This window comes from Moschus berezovskii, chromosome 5, assembly GCF_049115385.1.
Source record: "Moschus berezovskii isolate FMDL1 chromosome 5, NW_MosBer_1.0, whole genome shotgun sequence".
Classification (NCBI taxonomy): Eukaryota; Metazoa; Chordata; class Mammalia; order Artiodactyla; family Moschidae; genus Moschus; species Moschus berezovskii.
In genome coordinates, this window is record NC_142464.1 from 67366009 (window position 1) to 67392535 (window position 26527).

A 26527-nucleotide genomic window follows, 5' to 3' on the forward strand; every position below is an offset into this window, starting at 1 on the left:
ACTCTAGATTTTAGAATAGTTTCTAATTCTCATTTACTTATATAGGCAACATACAGTTATACAGTACTCAATATATTTTTATACTAATGATCTTAATGTAAAGTTGAGTATTTTATACTAGGTTTCCCAAGTCATTCAGTTCATTTCAGTCCAGTCGCTCAGTCGTGTCCAACTCTCCGCGACCCCATGAATCACAGCACGCCAGGCCTCCCTGTCCATCACCAACTCTCGGAGCTCACTCAAACCCATGTCCACAGAGTCGGTGATGCCATCCAGCCATCTCATTCTCAGTCGTCCCCTTCTCCTCCCAAGTCATTACACCAATAATATTCATAATATGCAATATATACTTTCTAGATAATCTATATTTTGCTTCTATTATCATTATTCACAGTTATCCTCTAAGAACATTCTTTAGGACCCATATTTGTATGGCATTGAAACTGCAATGGGCTGGGAAGCTTTAGGTAGAGATATTTATTATTCATGGCCCTGCTAACTTTCAAAACTGATACATCTGAATCAACATGAGAGTTCTTGAGAGTAGAATCTGTGTATATAATCCTAGTTATAAACATTTGTGTATATTTTGCCTCTTCCTCCATTGTAAGTCCTCGGTCCTCATGGTTAGAGAAAGAAAGAATGGGAGATACACACCTGCTCTTGGCCACTTTAGCTGGGAGGTGACACAGTTCATTTCCACTATAAGACCACACCCATCTGCAGGAAAGACTGGGAAATGCAGTCTAGCTATATTCTGAGGAGATAAAGGGTTTTGGTGAACACACAGATTTCTCTGCAATGGCCCTATTTCTGCCATGATCAAACTCTCTGACTTTTGGCAAAGCAGTTAATCTCCTTGGCTTCAGTTCCCTTTATTATAAAAGAGTCAGACTTTGATAAGGTTATTAGATATTTACATTAATAAAGTTCTCTTAAGATATAGCGAGACTTGATTCAACAAAGCATTTATCAGAATCATAATATCCTTAAAAGTATATCTGATGAGAAATGAGAACTAAGTTATGACCCAGTTGGTGGTTTTGTGGTTAATTGCATAACCATGGGATGTTGATTATTTGATTCAGGTAATCTTGGAGAAGGGATCTTAGGGGGAGGGAGGAAAGGGGTGGATTTAGGATTTCGTTCTTAGTCTCAATCTTTTCACTTTTTCCATCAATAAATCATAATGAAAATATTGAACTCATACTCTTCACATTATAATTTGGAAATTTCAAATAATTTTTAGATACTGTGTAAAATTCTTTGGATTAGACCATCAAATTCTTTTAGTTTGTAATCTAAGTTATAGGTGACCCAGACTTTTGAAGACTGACCAGAAAATCAAATGAATTATTTACTGTTTTTATGATCATATATTTTGTATTATAAACAGTTGTCTTACAAATGAACTGTGAAACATAACCCAGTTTTAAATAAAGGATGGCTTGGGTTTATATCTGCAAAATAGTTTAATTGCTTTCCTGCCTTCAAAAAGTGATCTCTCGTACCCTTAAATATAATGTCAGAGCTATGGCTGTCAGTATGAATATAGTTTGGTGCTTCTTCAGCAGAGATGTCATATTGACCAGATAAGAGACCTCAAGGACAGGCAAAGAATATGTGTTATATAGCTGTTAGTTAGAAGGTACCACATTTACTCACAGTGTTTGTAAGACACACAGATGATTTGATCTATCATTGATTTTAAAAGGCAAAAATGATAGATGATTACACATTAATATTGACTGATATCATTCTGTTACATTTGAAGGCTTTAAAAGGACTGAATAGGACAGATATTTTTAATGTGTTCATAACGTTTCAAAACATGTGTTCTCTTTTCAGGACTTCCAATAGCAGTCAGACCTTATCATCCTGCCATACTATGGAGCCATGTTCATCAGATGAATTCTTCCAAGCCCTTAATCATGCTGAACAAACATTCAAAAAGATGGAAAACTATTTGAGACACAAACAGTTATGTGATGTAATTTTAGTTGCTGGTGATCGCAGAATTCCAGCTCACAGGTAATTATTTTCTAAATTTCTATATGTGTGAAATACTTCCTTGATCGTTTAGTAATGTATGTTGAGGTAACTTGTTCTAATTGATTATTCAGTGGAGTGTTTTGGTAAAGGGGTATATTTCATGGACTTTCTGCAAAGAAAACAGCGCATATGAAATTATTACACACTGTGTGCTCAGTCGCTTTAGTTGTGTCTGACTCTTTGTGACCCTATGGACTGTGGTCCACCAGGTACCTCTGTCCATGAGATTCTACAGGCAAGAATACTGGAGTGAATTGCCATGCCCTCCTCCAGGGGATCTTCCCGACCCAGGGATTGAACCTGAGTCTCTTAAGTCTCCTGCACTGCAGGCAGGTTTTTTTTTGTTTTGTTTTGTTTTACCACCATACCAGCCTGAAGTTTGTCATATCATTTGGTATAGTTTTCAGCTACTATTTAAGCCACACCCCATCTAATTTTATCTGTTGTATAACTTTTGATAAACTCAGTGGAAATTAAAGTGGTGATCATTTAGAAACAAACTGGTAAAATGGAGTGGCAAAACTGTTGAGTTTTAAAATAGCCAACTCTATCCCAACTTCTTGGAGTAGGAAATGGCAACCCACTCCAGTACTCTTGCCTGGAAATTCCATAGACAGAGGATCCTGTCAGGCTACAGTCTGTGGGGCTGCAAAGAGTTGAACATGACTGAGCGACTGAGCACCCATGCACATTCCAACTCCTATTTGCTGACCTCCAGAAAATATTTTCATATTTTCAGTAGTGCCAGGGAATAAAAGCATTTAACAGTAATGAGGTATTACTTTCTGTTGTAAGAAAAGGAAATGGAAGCTGTTTAATAAAGAATAATTTTTCTCCTAATAATTCCATATTTAATTGTTCAGTGTTAATCACCATTATGATCCCAAAGGTTTTTTTTTTTTTTTAATACCTTTCAAAACTAATTAACACTGTGTCCCAAAAGTTTTGTTAAACCTTCCAAAGTGAAAGTAAAATTAGAATGCATGGACTTGGTCTTATAGTCTTTAATGCCTGAATCAGCATACATTTATAGAGATGCCACTATATGTTGTGACCAAAAGTCCATGTTGTGTGTGTGGGTTTATTAGAGATATTTCAACCAGAATTTCTGGAGGCATTTCAAATTTCCTGTTTCCAAAAGAGAACTCAATACCTTACCTGCAACACCTGTGTAAGACACCATCATCTCACTTAGATTACTCGTGCAAGAAACTCCTAACCCATCTCCCTGTTTTCACTCTTTTCCCCGTACATTCTGTTTTCTACACAGCTGCCTGAGTGACCCAGTAAAATGGTACTCAGATGTGGTTGCTTCTCTGATCAAACTTTCTAATGCTTCCTCATGTTGCAGCGTGAAACCCCGTGTCTTCCCTGTGGCTTCTGTGACCTAGCCTGCCGTTACTTCTTTACCATGCTGCCCACCATCCTACTCATTCTGCTTCAGCCGCTCTGACCCCCTTGTTGTTCCCTGTATGTGGTAGGCATGCCACTTCTGCCTTTTGATGTTTTCCCTGGCTACTCTTCTGCCTGAATGCTGTTCCCAAATACCTGTATAACTAATTCCTGCCCCTTCTTCAAATTTTATCTCAAGTGTCACCTTCCAGTGAGACCACCTGTTTAAACCAACTCCCCATTTGCCCTTACCCTGTATTTTTCCCCCTGGCACTTATCACTTCTTGCCATAATTTAGAATTTACTTCTGCTGTGTATTGTTTGTCTTCTTGTAGACTGTGACTCCATAAAAGAAGGGATCTTTTGTCTAGTTTTCACGCCAGTATATCTCAAACTATCTAGATCTCTTTGCAACCCCATGGACTATATCCCACCAGGCTCCTCTGTTCATGGATTCTCCTAACAAGAATTGTGGAGCGGGTAGCCACTTCCTTCTCCAGGGGATCTTTCTGACCCAAGGATCAAACCTGAATCTCCAACATCTCCAGCATTGGCAGGCGGGTTCTTTACCACTAGTGCCACCACTTAAAATCTATTTTGCATATATGTGACTATCAATAATTTGGACAGAGACATACATATTATATAATAATGTATTATTATAAAAAGATACAAAATATACTTTTGTATTAAAATAACCTGCTAAAACCAGTGTCAGATGTCTCCCATGTGTTTACTACTTATATAATTAAAAAAAAAAAACCTTAGGTTGTTTTAAAAAATGATAAGCTGGAGAACCTTTACATTGTTTCCTACATTTTATATGTCATTAGTTTAAATAATATTACAGCTTTTTTTCAGGATGATAAAAACGGATATTTGAATAGTGAATGAGTAAATCATTTACATCAGCAGAAAACTTTCAGTAATGAAAACTTGTTATTCAAAGGAAGAGACAAGAAGTTAGGGAGCCTGGGATCACCAGGTACACACTGCTGTATTTAAAATGTATAACCAACAAGGACATACTGTATAGCACGTGGAACTCTGCTCGATGTTATGTGGCAGCCTGGATGGGAGGGGAGTTTAGGGGAGAATGACTACATGTATATGTATGGCTGAGTCCCTTTGCTATCTACCTGAAAACTCTCACAGCATTGTTAATCAGCTGTACTCCAATACAAAATTACAAGTTAAAAAGGACACAAAAGGAAAAGACAAAGGAAGAGACTAGAGCATAAAGCAATTTATCAAATGTAAAATGCATTTCTTAATACCAAACACTTTCTGTGGGTAACAAAGTTTTTTAAAAAATAGAAGAAAAAGCAAAGTGTTTACTGCTGAACATCAGCTTTGATGTTGTCACTGATTTTTTTTCTTCTGATGTGTTCTTAGATTGGTACTTTCCTCTGTCTCAGATTATTTTGCCGCCATGTTTACTAGTGATGTCAGGGAAGCAAGACAAGAAGAAATAAAAATGGAAGGTGTAGAACCGAATTCCCTATGGTCCTTGATTCAATATGCATACACAGGTAGTAAATCTGAAAATACAAATTTAAAACCTCTTAGATTTAAGTTGTATTATTAGATTTCAGATTTCTGCCTTTAATAAGCCTACCATAGTTAATAGTTCTGCTGTTTTAATCACCACCCTTGGTGGTACCTCTGTAGATAAAATCTCTATATTAGAACCTTTAAAGTGGTTATTATAATTAAACTTTTGAATGATATTTTTACATATTAATGTAATAGTTTGATGAATTATATGATGTTTTTCAATTTTTGCATTATTACTAATCATTCTTTGAAAATTCTGGAAATAGGCTGTTCATTTTTTATTTTAGTAGAAGTCACAAAGCACTAGTAGCTTATTTTTCACATTTAGTACTTTTTTTCTTTTTGGAATGTCTTAAATCATCTATATCTGGAATGCATGTAATGAGCTCTTAGAATTATTACTGTTTACATCAGTTACCTTATAAACCAAAGTTAATATAGTTCCATAGTTAATGGAATTTCTTTTTATCATTAAGGCCGCCTGGAATTAAAAGAAGATAATATTGAATGCCTGTTATCTACAGCTTGCCTTCTTCAGCTTTCACAGGTTGTAGAAGCATGCTGTAAGTTTTTAATGAAACAGCTTCACCCATCCAACTGTCTTGGAATCCGTTCTTTTGCTGATGCTCAAGGTTGTACAGATTTGCATAAAGTGGCTCACAATTATACCATGGTATGTATTTTTCAAAAAGCAGGAAGGCATATGCTCTTGCCTTTTTCTTTATTGTTGCAGGCTTATCTGCATGTTGCTGTTTTCCCATGGCTCTGCTATATGTCTTGAGGTTCAGGTTCACTGTCTAGTGTGTCATATTTTCATTGAGGTCTGAGGGAAAAACCCCAAGTAATATTTCTCCTGGATTTATAAGGCAGGCCTTAAATTATCACAACCACTAAGAAGCAGAGCAGTATTTTAGAACTGTTTCATTCAAGATTTTCAATCTGCTACTTTTAAAAGCAGATTTCCCCTGGACAATTTACCTTGTAGCATATGAATGAATTTCAGAAATTATCCCCTTCCTCACTGATGGAAGTTGGTGATAGTGATAGTGTATTGGTGCAGAACTAGTACAGAAGATAGGAGAATGGAAGGGGGAGGCTATTTATTAAGGATAAGTCTGACTATATGTAAGAAGTATCTTTAGCTGCCTAGAAAGATGCTCCTATTGATTGTAGCAAATTCTGTGCTGAAAATAAATCCCAGGGAGTTCTGATTCAGAAGGCTAGAGGATAATGGATACAAGTTGATCTAGGACAGCAAGAAAATCAGGGCATGTTGAGAGCATGCTGTTAGGACATGCTGTTAGCCTCCACAATCAAATAGTAGAGGGATCTGGGCAGCAGAGGTGTGTGGAGTTTTAAGGAGTGACCATTTTGCCATGTGTGGGTTTTCATACCTGAGTAGTGATTGAAGATTTTTGCTTTAAATGCTTCACTTAGGGCAATATAGCTTCTGAGAGAGGAAGGATATGTTATTATCCATGTTACTGATTTTGTCAACATTTAAGAGATATATTTTTGTCTACCCTGTCTTCCATTCCCCATCCTTCCATTGAGTTGGTTCATATGTGAAGGGATTGACCAGTACTTTAGGAATCTTGCACTAGAGAAATAGAAATTGGGGAAAAAATTACAAGAACAGATGTTTATAACTATTGGCAAGATTAATTCTGCCTATTTCATAAGCTTAAGCAGGGATTAAGTGAGTTAATAGAAGTTCAGCACTTAAAATGGTGATCGGTACATAGTACCAATAAAACAGGGATTGATACACAGTATCAACCTGGTCATTAAATGACACCACCATCATCATCATTATTTAGATTTATTCTGTTCCACACAGTAGGGATCTATGTGAGTGAGCAAAAGCCCTCAAGCAAAAGCACAGCTTTTAGGGATGTTATTCTCCCTGTGGTGTAACTGTTCCTGGGAAATGTTTCTAGTTTATGATGTCAAACTTCTTCCAGTGAAAAAATAGAGATTGTATGACAGGGCAGTACTGTACAGACCTAGCACAGTATTAGGTTAATGTCTTCTAAATTAAGCCCTTTGAAATATCCCCCCCCCCACTCCAGTCTTTATCCTTCCTTGTAGATTTCTCATTTTAACTTTTACACCTCAAGTTCAAATGCTTTTTGGAATAAGATGCGCATAAGTAAAATAAAGCTGGATTTTTTTTTCTTTGTAATCAGTTCTTAATTTAAGTAATATCTCTTACCTATGAAGGAGTTTTATTCACATGCAAACATTTGTATGCATTTAGGTCATTCTTGTTGTTTACAGTAGAGACATAATTGCTGCTTTAAGGCTTAGATATAAGTTAAATCTAAATTAGCTTGTGTTTATAAAGCTATATTTATAGCCAGTTAAGTTGTAGTAGTTTTTTTCCTCACGGCCATTATTTGACTTTATTCAGTTTCAACAGATACATAAAATTGAATTCTAATAAAAATTAATTTAGAGACAGATTGCATGGTTTGAATTGTTGCTATGGGAACTGAATGAAAATGTATAGCAAAATTCAATCTTCAGTTTAAATAAATCCCTCAGTAACTTCATTTGCTTAAAAACTATTCCAAAGAAGGAAAGAGAATAATGCTAGCAAGTGTTTGGTAGCATGATAGCTGTTTATATCATAAAGTGAATTTAAAATATGAAGTAAGCACAGTGCCACAGAATGAAGTCAATTGTCAAAATTAGTAAATAGTGCATATACTTGGGATGTTCATTCATCCTGCATGAATAAAAGTAGGAAGGGATGAGAACTTCCTTCTTGTAATCCTGAAATACGGAAACTTTTGTTCTTGTTCTGACTGCCACTGAACATGACCTGAAACACCGTTTAATTTCTACAAAAAAGTCCAAGACTGGTTATATCATTACAGATATTTAATGTCATTATGGAATAAATACAAACATTTGATTTTTGCAATTTTAAATTTGGTTTCTTGACCTAGAAAAACTATTTAAAACATTGAATTTTGCTAAAATACCTGCTTCAAAACCAAATTAATAATTTTGAAAAGCACTTAGTGTTTAACCTTGAGTTCAGTAGTATTTCCATAAGGTGTTGAAAAACTCTGTTTTCACTTAATACAGATTATACCAGAATGGAATGGGCATTGTTCTGAAATAGATATATCAACAAATAAACTTTTAAATGAATATTTGTATAATCTTTTTCTCACTGATGAAATGCAGTTAATACCATTAGAAAGTATGGCAATAGTTACTTCAGTGTTGTATAACCATTGACTGTACTATACACTATACTTGTGAACAATTAGAAATGTATGTTATTTTTATTTCTTCAGAATCTCATCTAACATTAAATAATAAATATCTTTCCATTTATCTGTGTGATCTTTGTCCCTAAAGTTTTTGATGCCTGAATAATAGCCAGTTGAGTTAAAACCCCCTAGAGCTGGAGATTTAGGCTGTTTCTCTCTCTTTTTTTTTTTTTTTATATTATAGATAACAGTACAGAGGACCATCAGCTTTTTTCCCTCCTCTTGTGAATTATTTACCAAGGATTAAGGTACTCATGGGATAGCTAGGACTTGAGAGCTTCAACATTTTTATAGCTCTTGCTGTGTGTAATGAAATCATTTTATAATGTCAGTATACAATTGAGTAGAAGAATTTGCTTGAAGCCATTTCAGCCCTGAGGTTTTATTAAAATATATTTCTGAAAAATGATAATCAGTCATTTTAAAATAGATTCATTTGGGCATCTTTAACAAATCATGATGAATTGAAGCTATTGAAAATCGTTAATTATTCATGTATGGTTTTCTTCTTAAGAATTTCTACGAAGGAATGAAATGTCAACCTAAGATATATCTTTGATCAGTACCAACTTGGGTTACTAGAGGCTATATGGAAAATATAATTCTTATCTTAATATAGAAGATAATTTTTGATAGTCCTTATCTCTCACTCTAATTTAAATAGCTTAGGCTATTTTTAAACAACTGTAATTTAAACAGCCTTAGCTTTTTTACTAAAACTCTGTGCTGAGACAGCCATAATGCATTAAGTAGTATAAGAAAAACATTAAGGGACAATACTTACAGTGTTTGCATTTATATTATAACTATATAAACAACCTGTGCATTAAGACTTGTACACCAGAAGACTATTTTCCTTCTCTTTAGATTGTTTAGCATAGTAGCTTAGTAAAAATTATTATTACTATTTCACACCTAAGGACAATTTTATCTCCATTTCAAATTACAAAGAATGTAATTCAAGAATGTGGCCAGAACTGAGTCATCTTCAGTCTAAGATCCTGGAATCCCAGTACATTCTAGGTCAACATTTTTGTTTTGGCTCTGAAATCTCTAGGGGGCTTCAGGGAGCTCCAGTTCTTTTTGTCTCAGCACAGAAAGAATTCAGTGAGGCCAATTCTGGAGTAGATATCACACTTCCATCATAATTCCTCCTCAGTATTGAGCAGGAGAGTTTTCTTGTCCCTACATGGATGAGGTGGGACTGTCGTGGCACTATGGAAATATTATTTCAGGTCCCAGTACAATGAGGGTCTTTCACTTTGAAATGTCACCTTTCCATAAAATACTGTTGTTTTTTATGTGTGCAAAGAGCATGTCCTAGGGGGGTCATTAACTTACTGAGCTCCCTGGGCAGGATGTGGGTCTCATGCCACCATTGTTTTATTGTTTGGGAGCATGTCTTATGCTTCTGTCTTACTGTTTTGTTGCTAAGCAAGGCTGCTTGGTTTTGTGGTTAAGAAAATCTACTTTCTTGAGTGATCATTAACTTCCAGGAGTCTCCCATACTTTTTTTTCTACTAACAGTCCCCTAGGGCAATTAACTATTTAATTGCCTATGTTGTCCCTTTATCCCTGTCAGCTCTTTTTCCTATGAGAGCAAAAGAACTTTGTACATAGATCAAGTTAGATGAGATTAAAGTTTTCACATCAGACCTAAAATCCTTCGTGGTCTTATGATGAAGTTGCTCGGTCGTGTCCGACTCTGCGACTCCATGGACGGTAGCCTCTGTCCATGGGATTTTCCAGGCAATACTACCAGAGTGGATTGCCATTAAAACACTTTTAAAACGCCAGTTTGGGTTTAGGATAGCTCTAGAGGAGATCAATCCTGGATGTTCATTGGAGGGACTGATGCTAAAGCTGAAACTGCAATACTTTGGCCACCTCATGCGACGAGTTGACTCACTGGAAAAGACTCTGATGCTGGGAAAGGTTGGGGGCGGGAGGAGAAGGGGACGACGGAGAATGAGATGGCTGGATGGCATCACCGACTCTGTGGACATGAGTTTGAGTGAACTCCGGGAGTTGGTGATGGACAGGGAGGCCTGGCGTGCTGTGATTCATGGGGTCGCGGAGAGTCGGACACGACTGAGCGACTGAACTGAACTGAACTGAAGGACACAGGCTCTTGCCAGGCAGAGTCTGAGAAGACTTACGTGGTCCAGAATGGTCTTGGGAAATGTAGCCATCCTAGAAGCCATTTCTGGGTAAGAGAAATACTTCACTCTTACCCGGGTATTTGGCTCCCCTGTTGGCCAAATTCTTCAGCAACCACAAATCTGAACTAACTTTTGATATTGGAGTATCATATAAAGTGTCTTCTTTCATTTTTTTCTATCGTCCTTTGGAAGACTTGCCAAAACCATTCCCTAACTTGAACAAAGCAATACCTAAAAGTCCTAAATTAATTTTTTAAATTGCAATATGTTATATATCACTTTAATCCTGTGTAAAAGCAGAGACATTACTTTACCAACCAAGGTCCGTCTAGTCAAGGCAATGGTTTTTCCCGTGGTCATGTATGGATGTGAGAATCGGACTGTGAAGAAAGCTGATCGCCGAAGAATCGATGCTTTTGAACTGTGGTGTTGGAGAAGACTTGAGAGTCCCTTATACTGCAAGGAGATCCAACCAGTCGATTCTAGAGGAGATCAATCCTGGGTGTTCATTGGAAGGACTGATGCTAAAGCTGAAACTGCAATACTTTGGCCACCTCATGCGACGAGTTGACTCACTGGAAAAGACTCTGATGCTGGGAAAGGTTGGGGGCGGGAGGAGGAGGGGACGACGGAGAATGAGATGGCTGGATGGCATCACCGACTCTGTGGACATGAGTTTGAGTGTACTCTGGGAGTTGGTGATGGACAGGGAGGCCTGGCATGCTGTGATTCATGGGGTCGCGGAGAGTTGGACACGACTGAGCGACTGAACTGAACTGATACAGAGAAATAAGAATTTTAATAACAATTACAGTTTAAATGTTATTTTCTACTGGTTTTTTTTTCCCTTTTAAGCAGCAAGACATTGTTCAGTTCAGTTCAGTCGCTTAGTCGAGTCCAACTCTCTGCATCCCCATGAATCGCAGCTCTCCAGGCCTCCCTGTCTATCACCAACTCCTGGAGTCTACTCAAACTCATGTTCTTCGAGTTGGTGATGCCATCCAGCCGTCTTATCCTCTGTTGTCCCCTTCTCCTCCTGCCCCCAATCCCTCCCAGCATCAGGGTCTTTTCCAGTGAGTCAACTCTTCATGTGAGGTGGCCAAAGTATTGGAGTTTCAGCTTTAGCATCAGTCCTTCCAATGAACACCCAGGACTGATCTCCTTTAGGATGGACTGGTTGGACCTCCTTGCAGTCCAAGGGACTCTCAAGAGTCTTCTCCAACACCACAGTTCAAAAGCATCAATTCTTCGGCAATCAGCTTTCTTGACAGTCCAACTCTCACATCTGTACATGACTACTGGAAAAACCATAGCCTTGACTAAACGGACCTTGGTTGGCAAAGTAATGTCTCTACTTTTTAATATGCTATCTAGGTTGGTCATAACTTTCCTTCCAAGGAGTAAACGTCTTTTAATTTCATGGCTGCAATGACCATCTGCAGTGATTTTGGAGCCCAAAAAAATAAAGTCTGACACTGTTTCCCCATCTGTTTCCCATGAAGTGATGGGACCAGATGCCATGATCTTAGCTTTCTGAATGTTGAGCTTTAAGCCAACTTTTTCACTCTCCTCTTTCACTTTCATCAGGAGGCTCTTTAGTCCTCTTCACTTTCTGCCATAAGGGTGGTGTCATCTGCATATCTGAGGTTATTGATATTTCTCCTGGCCACCTTGATTCCAGCTTGTGCTTCTTCCAGCCCAGCGTTCCTCATGATGTACTCTGCATATAAGTTAAATAAGCAGGGTGACAATGTACAGCCTTGACGTACTCCATTTCCTATTTGGAACCAGTCTGTTGTTCCATGTCCAGTTCTAACTGTTGCTTCCTGACCTGCATATAGGTTTCTCAAGAGGCAGGTCAGGTGGTCTGGTATTCCCATCTCTTTCAGAATGTTCCACAGTTTATTGTGATCCACATTGTTAAAGGCTTTGGCATAGTCAATAAAGTAGAAATAGATGTTTTTCTGGAACTCTCATGCTTTTTCAATGACCCAGCGGATGTTGGCAATTTGATCTCTGGTTCCTCTCCCTTTTCTAAAACCAGCTTGAACATCTGGAAGTTCATAGTTCACGTATTGCTGAAGTCTGGCTTGGAGAATTTTGAGCATGACTTTACTAGCGTGTGAGATGAGTGCAATTGTGCAGTAGTTTGAGCATTCTTTGGCATTCCCTTTCTTTGGGATTGGAATGAAAACTGACCTTTTCCAGTCCTGTGGGCACTGCTGAGTTTTCCATATTTGCTGGCATATTGAGTGCAGCATCATCTTTCCGGATTTGAAATAGCTCAACTGAAATTCCATCACCTACCCTAGCTTTGTTCATAGTGATGCTTTCTAAGGCCCACTTGACTTCACATTCCAGGATGTCTGGCTCTAGGTGAGTGATCACACCATCGTGTTTCTCTGGGCCGTGAAGATCTTTTCTGTACAGTTCTTCTGTGTATTCTTGCCACGTCTTCTTAATATCTTCTGCTTCTGTTAAGTCCATACCATTTCTGTTCTTTATTGAGCCCATCTTTGCATGAAATGTTCCCTTGGTATCTCTGATTTTCTTGAAGAGATCTCTAGTCTTTCCCATTCTGTTGTTTTCCTCTATTTCTTTGCATTGATCTCTGAGGAAGGCTTTCTTATCTCTCCTTGCTATTCTTTGGAACTCTGCATTCAAATGGGAATATCTTTCCTTTTCTCCTATGCTTTTTGCTTCTCTTCTTTTCACAGATATTTGTAAGGGCTTCTCAGACAGCCAATTTGCTTTTTTGCATTTCTTTTCCATGGGGATGGTCTTGATCCCTGTCTCCTGTACAATGTCACGAACCTCCGTCCGTAGTTCATCAGGCACTCTGTCTATCAGATCTAGTCCCTTCAATCTATTTCTCACTTCCACTGTATAATCATAAGGAATTTGATTTAGGTCGTACCTGAATGGTCTAGTGGTTTTATCCACTTTCTTCAATTTAAGTCTGAATTTGGCAATAAGGAGTTCATGATCTGAGCCACAGTCACTCCCAGTCTTGTTTTTGCTGACTGTATAGAGCTTCTCCTTCTTTGACTGCAAAGAATATAATCAATCTGATTTCGGTGTTGACCATCTGATGTCCATGTTTAGAGTCTAGAAAGGGCTAAAATATAAACTGTGTTTTGGTATCTAGTTAAGAAATGTGTAGTTTCTTTTAAACTCTGATGGAAAGAAGAAACAGTATTGTTTATATGCTCTTTTTTTCCTCCAGGAAAATTTCATGGAAGTAATTCGAAACCAGGAATTTGTATTATTACCAGCCAATGAAATTGCAAAGCTCTTAGCCAGTGATGACATGAACATTCCTAATGAGGAGACAATATTGAACGCACTTCTTACTTGGGTTCGTCATGATTTGGAACAGAGACGGAAAGATCTCAGTAAACTTTTGGCTTATATTAGGCTACCTCTTCTTGCACCACAGGTAAACTATTTTTAATTATTTAAAATCAATGCCATAATTTCAACAACTTTGAGTAGACACCATTTCACACATCCCGAGTTCAACAAAACATGGATTGAAAATTTTTTTTAATTCCAGAAAATTCCAAAGTGCAAAACTTGAATTTGTTCTATGCCAGCAACTATTACATAATATTTACTTTGCATTTACAACTGTTTATGTAGGAATTGCATTGTATTAGATATTATAGGTAATCCAGAGATGATTTAAAGTATATAGGAAGCTGTGCAGAGGTTAACAGCAAATACTGCATATTTAAATTGAGGTACTGGTATCCACATAGGTCCTGGTACCAACCCCCTGTCCCCAGAATACTGAGGGACTACTAATCACATTAATGTGAGCTAATTACAGTATGCTAATTACATTAATTAATGTACATTAATGCTAATTGTGTTAGTCGCTCAGTTGTGTCCAGCTCTTTGCAACCCCATGGATTGTAGCCCACCAGGCTCTTCTGTCCATAGGATTCTCTAGGCAAGAATACTGGAGTGGTTGCCATTCTCTTTTCCAGTGGATCTTCCTGACCCAGGATTGAACCTGGGTCTCCTGCATTGCAGGCAGATTCTTTACTATCTGAGCCACCAGAGAAGCCCATTAATATTAGCTTGTCTATAGGTTTTTTCCTTAATCTGTTCAACGTGGTTGTTTTATGTATGTTCCTATGAAATGTTAAGGTGAAAAGATAGTGAGCTAAAAAAATTTGTTTGTTTTCAACGCAGAAAGTCTGACTACCTGAATTGCATTCATTAAGTAACATCATTGCTTTGAGGTTAGTAATTTTATTTGACTCAGCTACAAACCTATCCTAGCAATTGAAGAATTAGTAAAGCTGCTAATGAAAGGAACACTGAACTCTCCAAACCGGAAAATTTAGATTAATTCATGTGCCACACATTTATTAAGTATCCACTAAATGCCGGACTCTGATAATAAACAAATTAATGAGACATAGTTCTAGCTCTGACATTTTAAAACTCTGTGACTTGGCATGTTCACATACCTTGGTTTCTTCATCTGTCAAGTGGAGATCACATCCTTTCTATCTCACAGGATTTTTATGAGGATCAGAAAAGTGCTCTGACATAAAATGTGCTATAAATAATGATAGTATATTATCACTGTTTTAAAATTGAGAGATACCTAGTTGGTGTATTCAAGGCAATTAGTCATAACATATATACATGCATGGTTTCCAGTTTTTACAGTTTCAGTTGGAATATACAAAAATTTCCTCTGCCTGCTTGGCTGCTTTGGAGAAGGAAATGTCAACCACTCCAGTATTGCCTGGAAATCCCATGGACAGAGGAGCCTGGTGGGCTACAGTCCATGGGCTCACAAAGAATTGGACACGACTGAGTTACTAACACACACTTGGCTGCCTATTTTGAGGCCTTAAGTACAGTCCTTGAAAGAAAAGAAAAAAATGAGCTATTACTGCTCAAGATCAGATTTTTGTTGTTGTTGTTTCAAGTGCTGTGTGTTTTCTTTGGTTTGTATTTATCTTGAGCATTATGTATTATTTCCAGCTGTTGTGAGCAAAAGTTACTGTTTGCTCTTTACCTTACAGAAACAAAAATCAGTGTGATACTTTACAAGAATGACTTCCCTCTTCAGAGGTAGAATATTGTATGAATTCATAGGAGTGAAACTGCATGACTTGACAATTCAGGAAAAATAACATCATAAAACATTTCTTAAAATCACATTTTAAAAGGACTGTTTTTACTGGTATCTAGCCTAATTTTTTCCCTTATCCTTCTCTAGAGGAAAGAAAATAAAGTCTGAAAAATCCTAGTAGACTTTGAAAAGAACATGTGCAATTAAGTAACCTGACAATTTACTTCTGCCCTGTAGTTTCAAATATTTATGATACTGTATTTTCATGGCTCTCAGAGAACTTCAGAATTTCTTTTATCCAGGATACTGCTGATAATCATAGTCATAAGATTTTATGAGTTGAAAGGCATGTTGGAGATCATTTAGTCTAACACCTGTTGTACAAATGAAAGAACAGATTTAAAAAGTAAACCCATATGTTCAAAATCACAAAGTGATTGCATAAATCATGTTCTTCTGCACTGTGGTTTTATTTGACTTTAGATTAGAGCTAATAAGAGACAGGGGCTTCCCTGGTGGCTCAGTGATAAAGAATCCGCCTGCTAATGCAGGAGATGCAAAGAGACTCAGGTTCGATCCCTGGATTGGGAAGATCCCCTAGAGAAGGGAACTGGCAACTCACTCCAGAATTCTTGCCTGGGAAATCCCATAGACAGAGGAGCCTGGTGAGCTACAGTCCATGGGGTTGCATAAGAGTTGGACATGACTTAGTGACTGAACAACAAGAGACAGAGGTAGACCTTGAACGCAAATAAAGTTACATGCCTTTTGTACTGAACTGTCTGCCTCTTGAATGTACTCTGTGTAAAATTGCTGGGTAGGGAGGATATCAGGTGGAGGAAGAAAACGTTTAAAAAGCAAATCAGTAATTACAATATAATGAGTTGAAATCTGTGATAGACATAGCATTATGAAAGTAGTTCGAGTGGTCCACCTAGACTGATAGTGGAGAAGCTAGGAAAATCTCTGATGTGTCACTCAGTTTGCAAGCCAAGTTAGTCACCCAAAAGAATGGGCATGGTAGCTCAGAAAAGATAGGAGTCATGGTTATGGAGCTGTGAGCAAATATATCATGTTCTGAAATCTGAAGATAGCCTGCATGGCTAAAGTTATAGAAACAAAAAGGACAATATTGAGAGATGAGACTGGAGAGGGAAACAGACCAGATTGTGGAGGAATTCTAGTCATGCCAAAGAACTGGGATTTTTTTATCTAAGAGCAATGAGGAAGCACTAAAGGATTTTAAGTAGAGAATGGCATAATTATCCTTTAATTTTAGAAAGATCCCATGATTGCAGAGAATAGATGAGAGGGATCAAAGTAGAAACCTGCTAAGGAAGACTGTTGGATTCTGACAAGTGAATTAAGCACTTTAAAAAAAAGTGGAGGTAGAGAAATTAATTACAACAGTCAAGAGCTATTTAGGAGGTAGGATTGATACACTGGGATGATTGAATGTACACCGTGAAAAAAAAAAGAGTCCAGAGTAATTCTGATTTGTGCAACGAGATTGATGAAGGTGTTGTCAGTTAATCCAGAATACAGGATGAAGCATTGATTTTGAAGGTGGGGAAGGAAGTAGAAGAAGCACATTCCCAGAGCTTATTGACACCTTTAATCCTCTTAGAGTCTAAGAAGAAGTTTTAGAAACTACTTATTTAGGTTGTTGAAGCCAAGGGGAAGAGAGTGCCACCAATCAAAAAGAACATAAAAGCGCTAGAGGTGGAACCCTAGGAGATACTGATATTTAGTGGTAGTCCCAAATCTGCCTAAATAACTGTAGTCTTATTAAAAAGATTGCAGGTTCAAGAAAGGAATTTTAACATCATTAGATGCTGCAGAGAAGACAGATAAGGACAGTAAATGCATTGGATTACCCGGTGTTTCTCGAAGTGTGTTCCCCAACTGTGAGATCAGTACCACGTGGATAATTGTTTAAAATGAAAATGATTAGGCTTCTACCTACTAAATCTGAAATTGGTGGTGGGGCCAAGCCAGTTGTGTTTTAATAAGCCCTCAGTGCATCTGATGCACACTCAAATTTGAGAACCACTGTCTTAGCCCAGAGAGTAGCAATGATGGAAGGCACATTGCTCTGTGTAATGTAAACAAGTTAATAACACCTCTTTGAGCAATGTTTGTTTTTTTTTTTCTCTACAGTGATAATACTATATGGCAACATTATGGCATTCAGAGATACTAGCAAGGTTCTTTTTTTTCCTTACTAAAAGGGCAGATTTGGAGAATTAGAGTTGTCAAGTGATAAAATATTGAAGTACACTCTAAAATCATCAAGAAAATCTTGGATTATATTCTGAATGTTTTATTTTAAAAGATAGGAAAAGGATGAAATTGCAAAGAGAGTAGATCGGAAAAGTTCTCATCACAGACACGAAAGAAAATAACTGTGGGGATGAATGTTAACTAGATTTACTATGGTAATCATTTTCCAATATAGATATGTCAAATCATTATGTTGTACATCTAAAGCTAATGTTATATGTCATTTATATCTTAATAAAAAATAAAAGTGACAAATGAAGGCAAAAAATGTCTGTGAAAAGTGAAAGTCACTCAGTCGTGTCCGACTCTTTGCGACCCCATGGACTATAGAGTCCATGGAATTCTCCAGGCCAGAATACTGGAGTGGGTAGCCTTTCCCTTCTCCGGGGGATCTTTCCAACCCAGGGATTGAACCCAGGTCTCCCGTATTGCAGACAAATTCTTTACCAGCTGAACCACAAGGGAAGCCCCCCCAAAAAATGTCGAGTGCCTATCAAATAAGTGACTGAATTTTTAAAAATTACCATTACATCTAGTTACCTGAAGAATTTACTTTCATAAAATAATTCCTTTCTCATTACTCTGTTGGTAAGAAACATTCTCTTTTAGCCTAACTATAATGAGTTCAACCTACATACAATCATTTGATTGTAGTGTCTCCTTAAAATAATATATGAAATAATATATATTATTATAAAGCTCAACCAAATAATCATTTTAGTGTGGCTCTATTTTTAAACTCTGAATAATCCAGAAGATAGGTGTGTGTGGTTTTATTTTACCTTTGAAAGCATTCCAGACTTTTCTGTTTGATCCTATTTTAAACACCATGGTTGAAAATGCAGTTGGCCCTCAAACAGCATGGGGGTTATTCTGTGTATAACGTATCACCTGCCCTCCATCTGAGGTTCCTCCATATCTATGGATTCAACTAACCATGGACTGTGTCATACTGTAGTATTTATTGTTGAAAAATATCTATGCATAAGTGGACCATCATGGTTCATATCCGTGTTGTTCTAGGGTCAACTGCATTAGGGCATTATTTTAAATATTTGATACCTATATTCCCAGTGATTAGTCTGCATTACAAATATCTTGGTCTGCGCTATTCTGTTCTCAATTCTCATTATGGTTTTTTACTAAAATTCAGAAATATAAAAAAAATCAGTATTTATCTTTAGCATCCTTTTAATTTACAAGTTTAGGGTACCAAAACACTTTTTAAAGCCTGTGAAGTTCATAAATCATTCACATTCTGTTTTTCACTCTAAGTAGTATTGGGGGGAAATATTAGTATTGGGGGGAGATAATTTTAGTGCAAGTCATATCAGTTTAGTTCAGTCGCTTGGTTGTGCCTGACTCTTTGCGACCCCATGGACTACAGTACACCAGGCCTCCCTGTCCATCACCAGCTCCCAAAGCCTACTCAAACTCAGGTCCATCGCGTTGGTGATGCCATCCAACCATCTCATCCTCTGTCGTCCCCTTCTCCTCCCGCCTTCAATTTTTCCCAGCATCAGGGTCTTTTCCAGGGAGTCAATTCATCACGTCAGGTGGCCAGAATATTGAAGTTCAACTTCAGCATCAGTCCTTCCAATGAATATTCAGGACTGATTTCTTTAGAATTGACTGGTTGGACCTCCTTGCAGTCCAAGGGACTCTCAAGAGTCTTCTCCAACACCACAGTTCAAAAGCAGCAATTCTTCAGCAATCAGCTTTCTTTCTAGTCCAACTCTCACATCCATACATGACTACTGAAAAAACCATAGCTTTGACTAGATGGACCTTTGTTGGCAAAGTAATATCTCTGCTTTTTAATAGACTATCTAGGTTGGTCATAACTTATTCCAGGGAGCAAGCGTCTTTTAATTTCATGGCTTCATGGCTGCAGTCACCATCTACAATGATTTTGGAGCCCAAAAAAATAAAGTCTGTCACTGTTTCCATTGTTTACCCATCTATTGTCTATGAAGTGATAAGACCAGATGCCATGATCTTAGTTTTCTGAATGTTGAATTTTAAGCTAACCTTTTCACTCTCTCCTTTTACTTTTATCAAGATACTCTTTAGTTCTTTGCTTTCTGCCATGAGGGTTATGTCATCTGCATATCTGAGGTTATTGATATTTCTCCCGGCAATCTTGATTCCAACTTGTGCTTCATCCAGCCCGGCATTTCGCATGATGTACTCTGCATATAAGTTAAATAAGCAGGGTGACAATATACAGCCTTGACATACCCCTTTCCTGATTTGGAGCCAGTCTGTTGTTCCATGTCCAGTTCTAACTGTTGCTTCTTGACCTGCATACAATTTCTCAGGAGGCAGATCAGGTGGTCTGATATTCCCATCTAAGAATTTTCCAGAGTTTGTTGTGATCCACACAGTCAAAGGCTTTGGTATAGTCAATAAAGCAAAAGTAGGTGTTTTTCTGGAACTCTGTTGCTGCTTCTATGATCCAGCTGATGTTGGCAATTTGATCTCTGGTTCCTCTGCCTTTTCTAAATCCATCTGGAAGTTCATGGTTCATGTACTGTTGAAGCCTGGCTTGGAGAATTTTGAGCATTACTTTACTAGCGTGTGAGATGAGTGCAATTGTGTGGTAATTTGAACATTCTTTGGCATTGTCTTTCTTTGGGATTGGAATGAAAACTGACCTTTTCCAGTCCTGTGGCCACTGCTGAGTTTTCCAAATTTGCTGACATATTGTGTGCAGCACTTTCACAGCATCATCTTTTAGGATTTGAAATAGCTCAGCTGGAATTCCATCACCTCCACTGGCTTTGTTTGCAGTGATGCTTCCTAAGGCCCATTTGACTTCACATTCCAGGATGTCTGGCTCTAGGTGCGTGTTCCTACCATAGTGGTTGTCTGGGTTGTGAAGATCTTTTTTGTACAGTTCGTCTCTGTATTCTTGCCACCCCATCTTAATATCTTCTGCTTCTGTTAGGTCCATACCATTTCTGTCCTTTATTGAGCCCATCTTTGCATGAAATGTGCCCTTGGTATCTCTAATTTTAATCTTAAAGAGATCTCTAGTCTTTCCCATTCTGTTGTTTTCCTCTATTTCTTTGCATTGATCGCTGAGGAAGACTTTCTTATCTCTCCTTGCTATTCTTTGGAACTCTGCATTCAGATGGTTATATCTTTCCTTTTCTCCTTTGCCTTTAGCTTCTCGTCTTTTCTCAGCTATTTGCAAGGCCTTGTCAAGTATGTGAATGAAGATAAAAATTTACAAATTGAACATGTTTCTCATCTTTTCTAAATGTTTCCACTTTAATAATTTGCCATTCTTTTCTGGCAGAGAAAGTACATGGTATTACCCTAAAATGCAGAGTATATGAGAGTCTGTATTTTGTAGTCCTTTCTCAGTGCCTTCTGAATCATTTTCCGAGTAATATCTGGTCTTCCATTCATCTGATGCTTATATTACTGGATTCATATTTTCTTCCATTACTGTCATCTCTCTACTTAAGTATAATTAATCCCATTTATTCATAAATTATAGATGCTGTCAGCATGCTAAGAAATATATTTTACTGTAGTAACTGTTGAGTCTTCTAAGACTTTACTTTCTACAATTTTTTCCACACTTTTATTTAGAAAGGACTAAAGCATTTATATATAACAAGTAATAGAAACACTGAGATTAATCTAAATGAGCCATTTGATGCGTATTCATTAATGACTTGTAACAAGTATAGCTATATTTTGTGTGCATAGGATAACATGGAATGATTAATATCAGAATTTACACTCTGCCTTAGATCTTGAGACTAACATCTTTTTTTTTCAGTTTTAATATTTGTTTTTATTAAAGTATAGTTGATTTACAATATTGTTAATTTCTATTGTACATCAAAGTGATTCAGTTATACACATGTATAAATTCTTTTTAATATTCCTTTCCATTATGGTTTATCATAAGATACTGAATGTAGTTTTCTGTGGTATCAGTTATATATAATAATTTATATCTGCTAACCCCAACCTCCCACTCCATTTTTCCCTCCACCCCCTCCCCCTTAAAAATCACCAGTCTGTTCTCTATGTTGAGACTTCTGTCTCAATTTAGCTTTTTTTGCCTTTGGCCTGCTGTTCTCAGTTGCTAGATGCCACAAACTATTTTACAGTTACTTTTGTTGGAGACTTCCTTCTCTTCCATTATCAAAATATGAACATATTCTCAGCATTATTAGCCATTAAGTAAATACAAAGTAAACTCACATTTTTCACCCACTCAAGTGGCTGAAAAGAGAAAATAGTAATAATTGTTGGTGAGAATGTGGAGAAACAGGAACCCTCATAGATAGCTGGTGGTAATATGAACAGTGCTGCTGCTGCTATGTCGCTTCAGTCGTGTCCGACTCTGTGCGACCCCATAGACGACAGCCCACCAAGCTCCCCGTCCCTGGGATTCTCCAGGCAAGAACACTGGAGTGGCAGACACCTTCAAAAACAGTTTGGCAGTTTCTTAAACAGTTACCATAAATGTACCATATGACCTGATAGTTCTACTCCTGGAAACATATCTACATAAAGACTTGAACACAAATGTTTTTAGCAGCCTTATTCATAATAGCCAAAAACTTGAATGGAAGACTCTTGAGAGTCCCTTGTACCGCAAGGAGATCCAACCAGTCCATTCTAAGGGAGATCGATCCTGGGTGTTCATTGGAGGGACTGATGCTAAAGCTGAAACTGCAATACTTTGGCCACCTCATGCGACGAGTTGACTCACTGGAAAAGACTCTGATGCTGGGAAAGGTTGGGGGCGGGAGGAGAAGGGGACGACGGAGAATGAGATGGCTGGATGGCATCACCGACTCTGTGGACATGAGTTTGAGTGTACTCCGGGAGTTGGTGATGGACAGGGAGGCCTGGCGTGCTGTGATTCATGGGGTCACGGAGAGTCGGACACGACTGAGCGACTGAACTGAACTGAAGTGCCTATCAGTTGGTGAATGGTTAGATAAAATATGATGCACCCATACAATGAAGTAGTATTCAGCAGTAAAAAGAAATGGATACTGATACATGTTATACATTGATGAACCTCAAAAACATGATAAATGAAAAAAGCAAGATGCAGGAGACCATGCATTGTATGATCCAATTTATTCGAAGCATCTAAAGGCAAATCTGTAGAGACAGATTAGAGCTTGGAGCAGAAGATAGGAACCGAGATTAACAGTAAACGGACATTCAGGATCTAATCAGGGTGAGAATGTCCCAAAACTGTTTTTATAGTAATGGTTACACAAGTTGGTAAATTTACTAAAGATCATTGAACTGTATACTTGAAATGGTGAATTATACAGTATATAAAATATACCTTATGTTGTCAAATACAGTTCTTCAGTATATCAAAAGGGTAATACACTATGACCAGGAAGATCTCTTTCCAAGAATATAAGAATGGTTGAGTGTTAGGAAATCTGTCAAGGTAATTATATCAATAATTTAAAGGAGAAAAAGCCATATAATCATATCACTAGCTGTATAGAAGATATTTGGAAAAAATTAACCATTCTTAATTTTAAAACTCTAGGGAGAGAAGAAAACAACATATCTATAATAAAGATAAATTATTTAAATAGTAAAAAATTAAATGCTATAGTAACTATTATCCTAAATAGTAAAACACTGAAACCATATCAGTTTAAACTATAAGATCGATACTCTTTATCTCTCTAATTATTTAACATTGCTTGGAAGATTTTAGCAATTGCATCAATGAAATGAAAATGATTTACTTGGTATATACATTACAAAAAGGTGTAACTATCCCTATTTGGCAGTTATTATGATTGTATGCCTAACAGGTAGAGTTTTATAAGGGAATGTGGTGAAGTAGTAGGTTAAAATACAAGTATGCAGTAATCAATAGAATTTTTGTCCTCCAGCAAAAATGCAAAGTGGAAATTCAATAATTAGCAAAGAAAATAATAAAACTTGTAGGAATATATTTAATAAAAGATATGATACCTACATGAAGAAAACTAAACAATGGGATGGCTTCTTGAGCTGAAAGATGTATTATAAAAATATAAATTCTCCCAAAATTAGTAAATTTAATGCAGTTCCTATTAGAATTCAAACAGGATCAGATGGTGAAGGGAATTAGACAAATCTGTCTTAAGTTTATATGGAAAGTAAAGACTCAAAAATAGCCCAGAAAATTATTATAATGAAGAGGGAAGGTAGATTTATGTCAGATAAGCAAAAAATGTCATAAGACACTGTAATAGGGATTTCCTTGGCAGTCCAGTGGTTAAGACTTCGCCTTCCAATGCCGGGGGTACTGTTTCCATCTTTGGTCTGGGAAGTAAGATCCTACATGCCCCATGGCCAAAAAAACCAAATCATAAAACAAGCGATATCGTAACACATTCAATAAAGACTTTTTAAAAAAGATACTGTAGTATTAGGAAAGGAATAGACAAATACGTCAGTGGAACAGAATAGAGAATCGAAAGACAGAGCTCATATATCTTGAGACTACTATGACCAAGGGTCAATTCAGTTGGGAAATGGAGGGAATTATTTTGGTCTAGAACTAGCTATTCATTTAGAAGAAAAAGTATTTCTCAACTCATACTGTGTTTATTTATTTATTTTTTTAATTGGAGGCTAATTACTTTACATTATTATATTGGTTTTGCCATACATTGTGTTCCCCATCTTGAATACCCCTCCCACCTCCCTCCCCATCCCATCCCTCTGGTTCATCCCAGTACACCAGCCCCAAGCATCCTGTATCATGCATTGAACTTAGACTGGCAATTTGTTTCACTTATGATAATATACATGTTTCAATTCCATTATCCCAGATCATCCACCCTCACCGTCTCCCACAGAGTCCAAAAGACTGTTCTGTACATCTGTGTCTCTTTTGCTGTCTCGTATACACGGTTATCGTTATCATCTTTCTAAACTCCATATGTATGCGTTAGTATACTGTATTGGTGTTTTTCTTTCTGGCTGACTTCACTCTGTATAATAGGCTCCAGTTTCATCCACCTCATTAGAACTGATTCAAATGTATTCTTTTTAACTGCTGAGTAATACTCCATTGTGTATATGTACCACAGCTTTCTTATCCATTCGTCTGCAGATGGACATCTAGGGTGCTTCCATGTCCTGGCTATTATAAACAGTGCTGCAATGAACATTGGGGTACACGTGTCTCTTTCAATTCTGGTTTCCTTGGTGTGAATGCCCAGGAGTGCGATTGCTGGGTCGTATGGCAGTTCTGTTTCCAGTTGTTTAAGGAATCTTCACACTGTTCGCCATAGTGGTTGTACTAGTTTGCATTCCCACCAACAGTGTGAGAGGGTTCCCTTTTCTCCACATCCTCTCCAGCATTTATTGCTTGTAGACGTTTGGATAGCAGCCATTCTGACTGGCGTGAAATGGTACCTCATTGTGGTTTTGATTTGCATTTCTCTGATTTAAAAATTAAGTTCATATGAATTAGTATCCTAAATGAAAGAAACAAGACAATAAAGAGGTAAGTAGAGGGGTGGAGAACCAAGCACAAAAGACGAGGAAGTCATCTTTTTTTTTTAATTCATCTTTTAAAGCTGCTTATGCATTTATGTTAAATTTCATAGGTAAAAAATGTAGAATTCAGTGAAGTACAAGGAATTTTAGTTCTTTTAAAATAATCACCATTTGGAGTTCTTTGACCCTTGGAAAAATTGGAAAGTTTGTTTTTACTGTTGTTGCTGGTTGAACATTCTTCAGAGAGATCAGATAAATGCAATCTAATTAGTCAACTCCCACTTATAATTATTCTTCAATTAAAACTAGTTCTAACTTAGTAAAATGATTTATTTTAGAAAATCGGAAAATATAGAAACATACCAGAAAATTATTTTAAAAAGCATCGGTTTCCCCACTACCCAGAGATAAGCACTATTAAGATTTTGAAGCATGCCACTTTTCCTTAGTTCTGTTTTTCGGTAAAATGTAAATTTTGTAACTGTTGAATATTTTAGTTAAAAATAGATGTCCAGACTTGGATTTTTTTTAATGAGATAATTTCCATTTGTGAGCATTTGTGTTTATTCTTTTAGCCTTATTATTTTCTCAGTCAGTCAGTATACATACTCACTATTTTTTTCTAGTTCCTAGCAGACATGGAAAATAATGCACTTTTTCGAGATGATATAGAATGTCAGAAACTAATTATGGAAGCAATGAAGTATCACTTACTACCAGAGAGACGGCCCATGTTACAGAGTCCTCGGACAAAACCTAGGAAGTCAACTGTTGGCACATTATTTGCAGTTGGAGGAATGGATTCAACAAAAGGTATTAAATAATCTTTTATCTGAAGAAACATACAAAATGAATTTTTGTTTTTCTTTGAAGTATAGTTGACTCACAGTGTTATTAGTGTGAGGTGTACAGCAAAGTGATTCAGCTATACATAGCCATATATCCACTCTTTTTAAGATTGTTTTCCCATATGGATCATTACAGAATATTGAATTCCCTTTGCTATACAATAGGTCCTTATTAGTTATCTATTTTATATATAGTAATGTGTATATGTCAATCCCAGTTTCCCCATTTATCCCTCCCCTCTTTTGCTTGTTAACCATAAGATTGTTTTCTACATCTGTAACTCTGTCTCTCTTTTGTAAAGAAGTTCATTTGTACCTTTTTTTTAGATTCCACATATAAGC

General features: G+C 37.1%; 1 protein-coding gene across 6 annotated transcripts in view; it reads left to right on the forward strand.

Moving 5' to 3' along the window:
* KLHL5 (kelch like family member 5) overlaps positions 1-26527 on the forward strand; it is a 92736-nt gene that overhangs the window by 40636 nt on the left and 25573 nt on the right. For all 6 annotated transcript variants that reach the window (XM_055434186.2, XM_055434187.2, XM_088836284.1 and 3 more), the window contains 5 exons: positions 1849-2031; positions 4840-4976; positions 5478-5674; positions 13677-13889; positions 25964-26150. In XM_055434186.2, coding sequence (XP_055290161.1) covers positions 1849-2031; positions 4840-4976; positions 5478-5674; positions 13677-13889; positions 25964-26150 — 917 coding nt within the window. The remainder of the gene's footprint in view (positions 1-1848; positions 2032-4839; positions 4977-5477; positions 5675-13676; positions 13890-25963; positions 26151-26527) is intronic.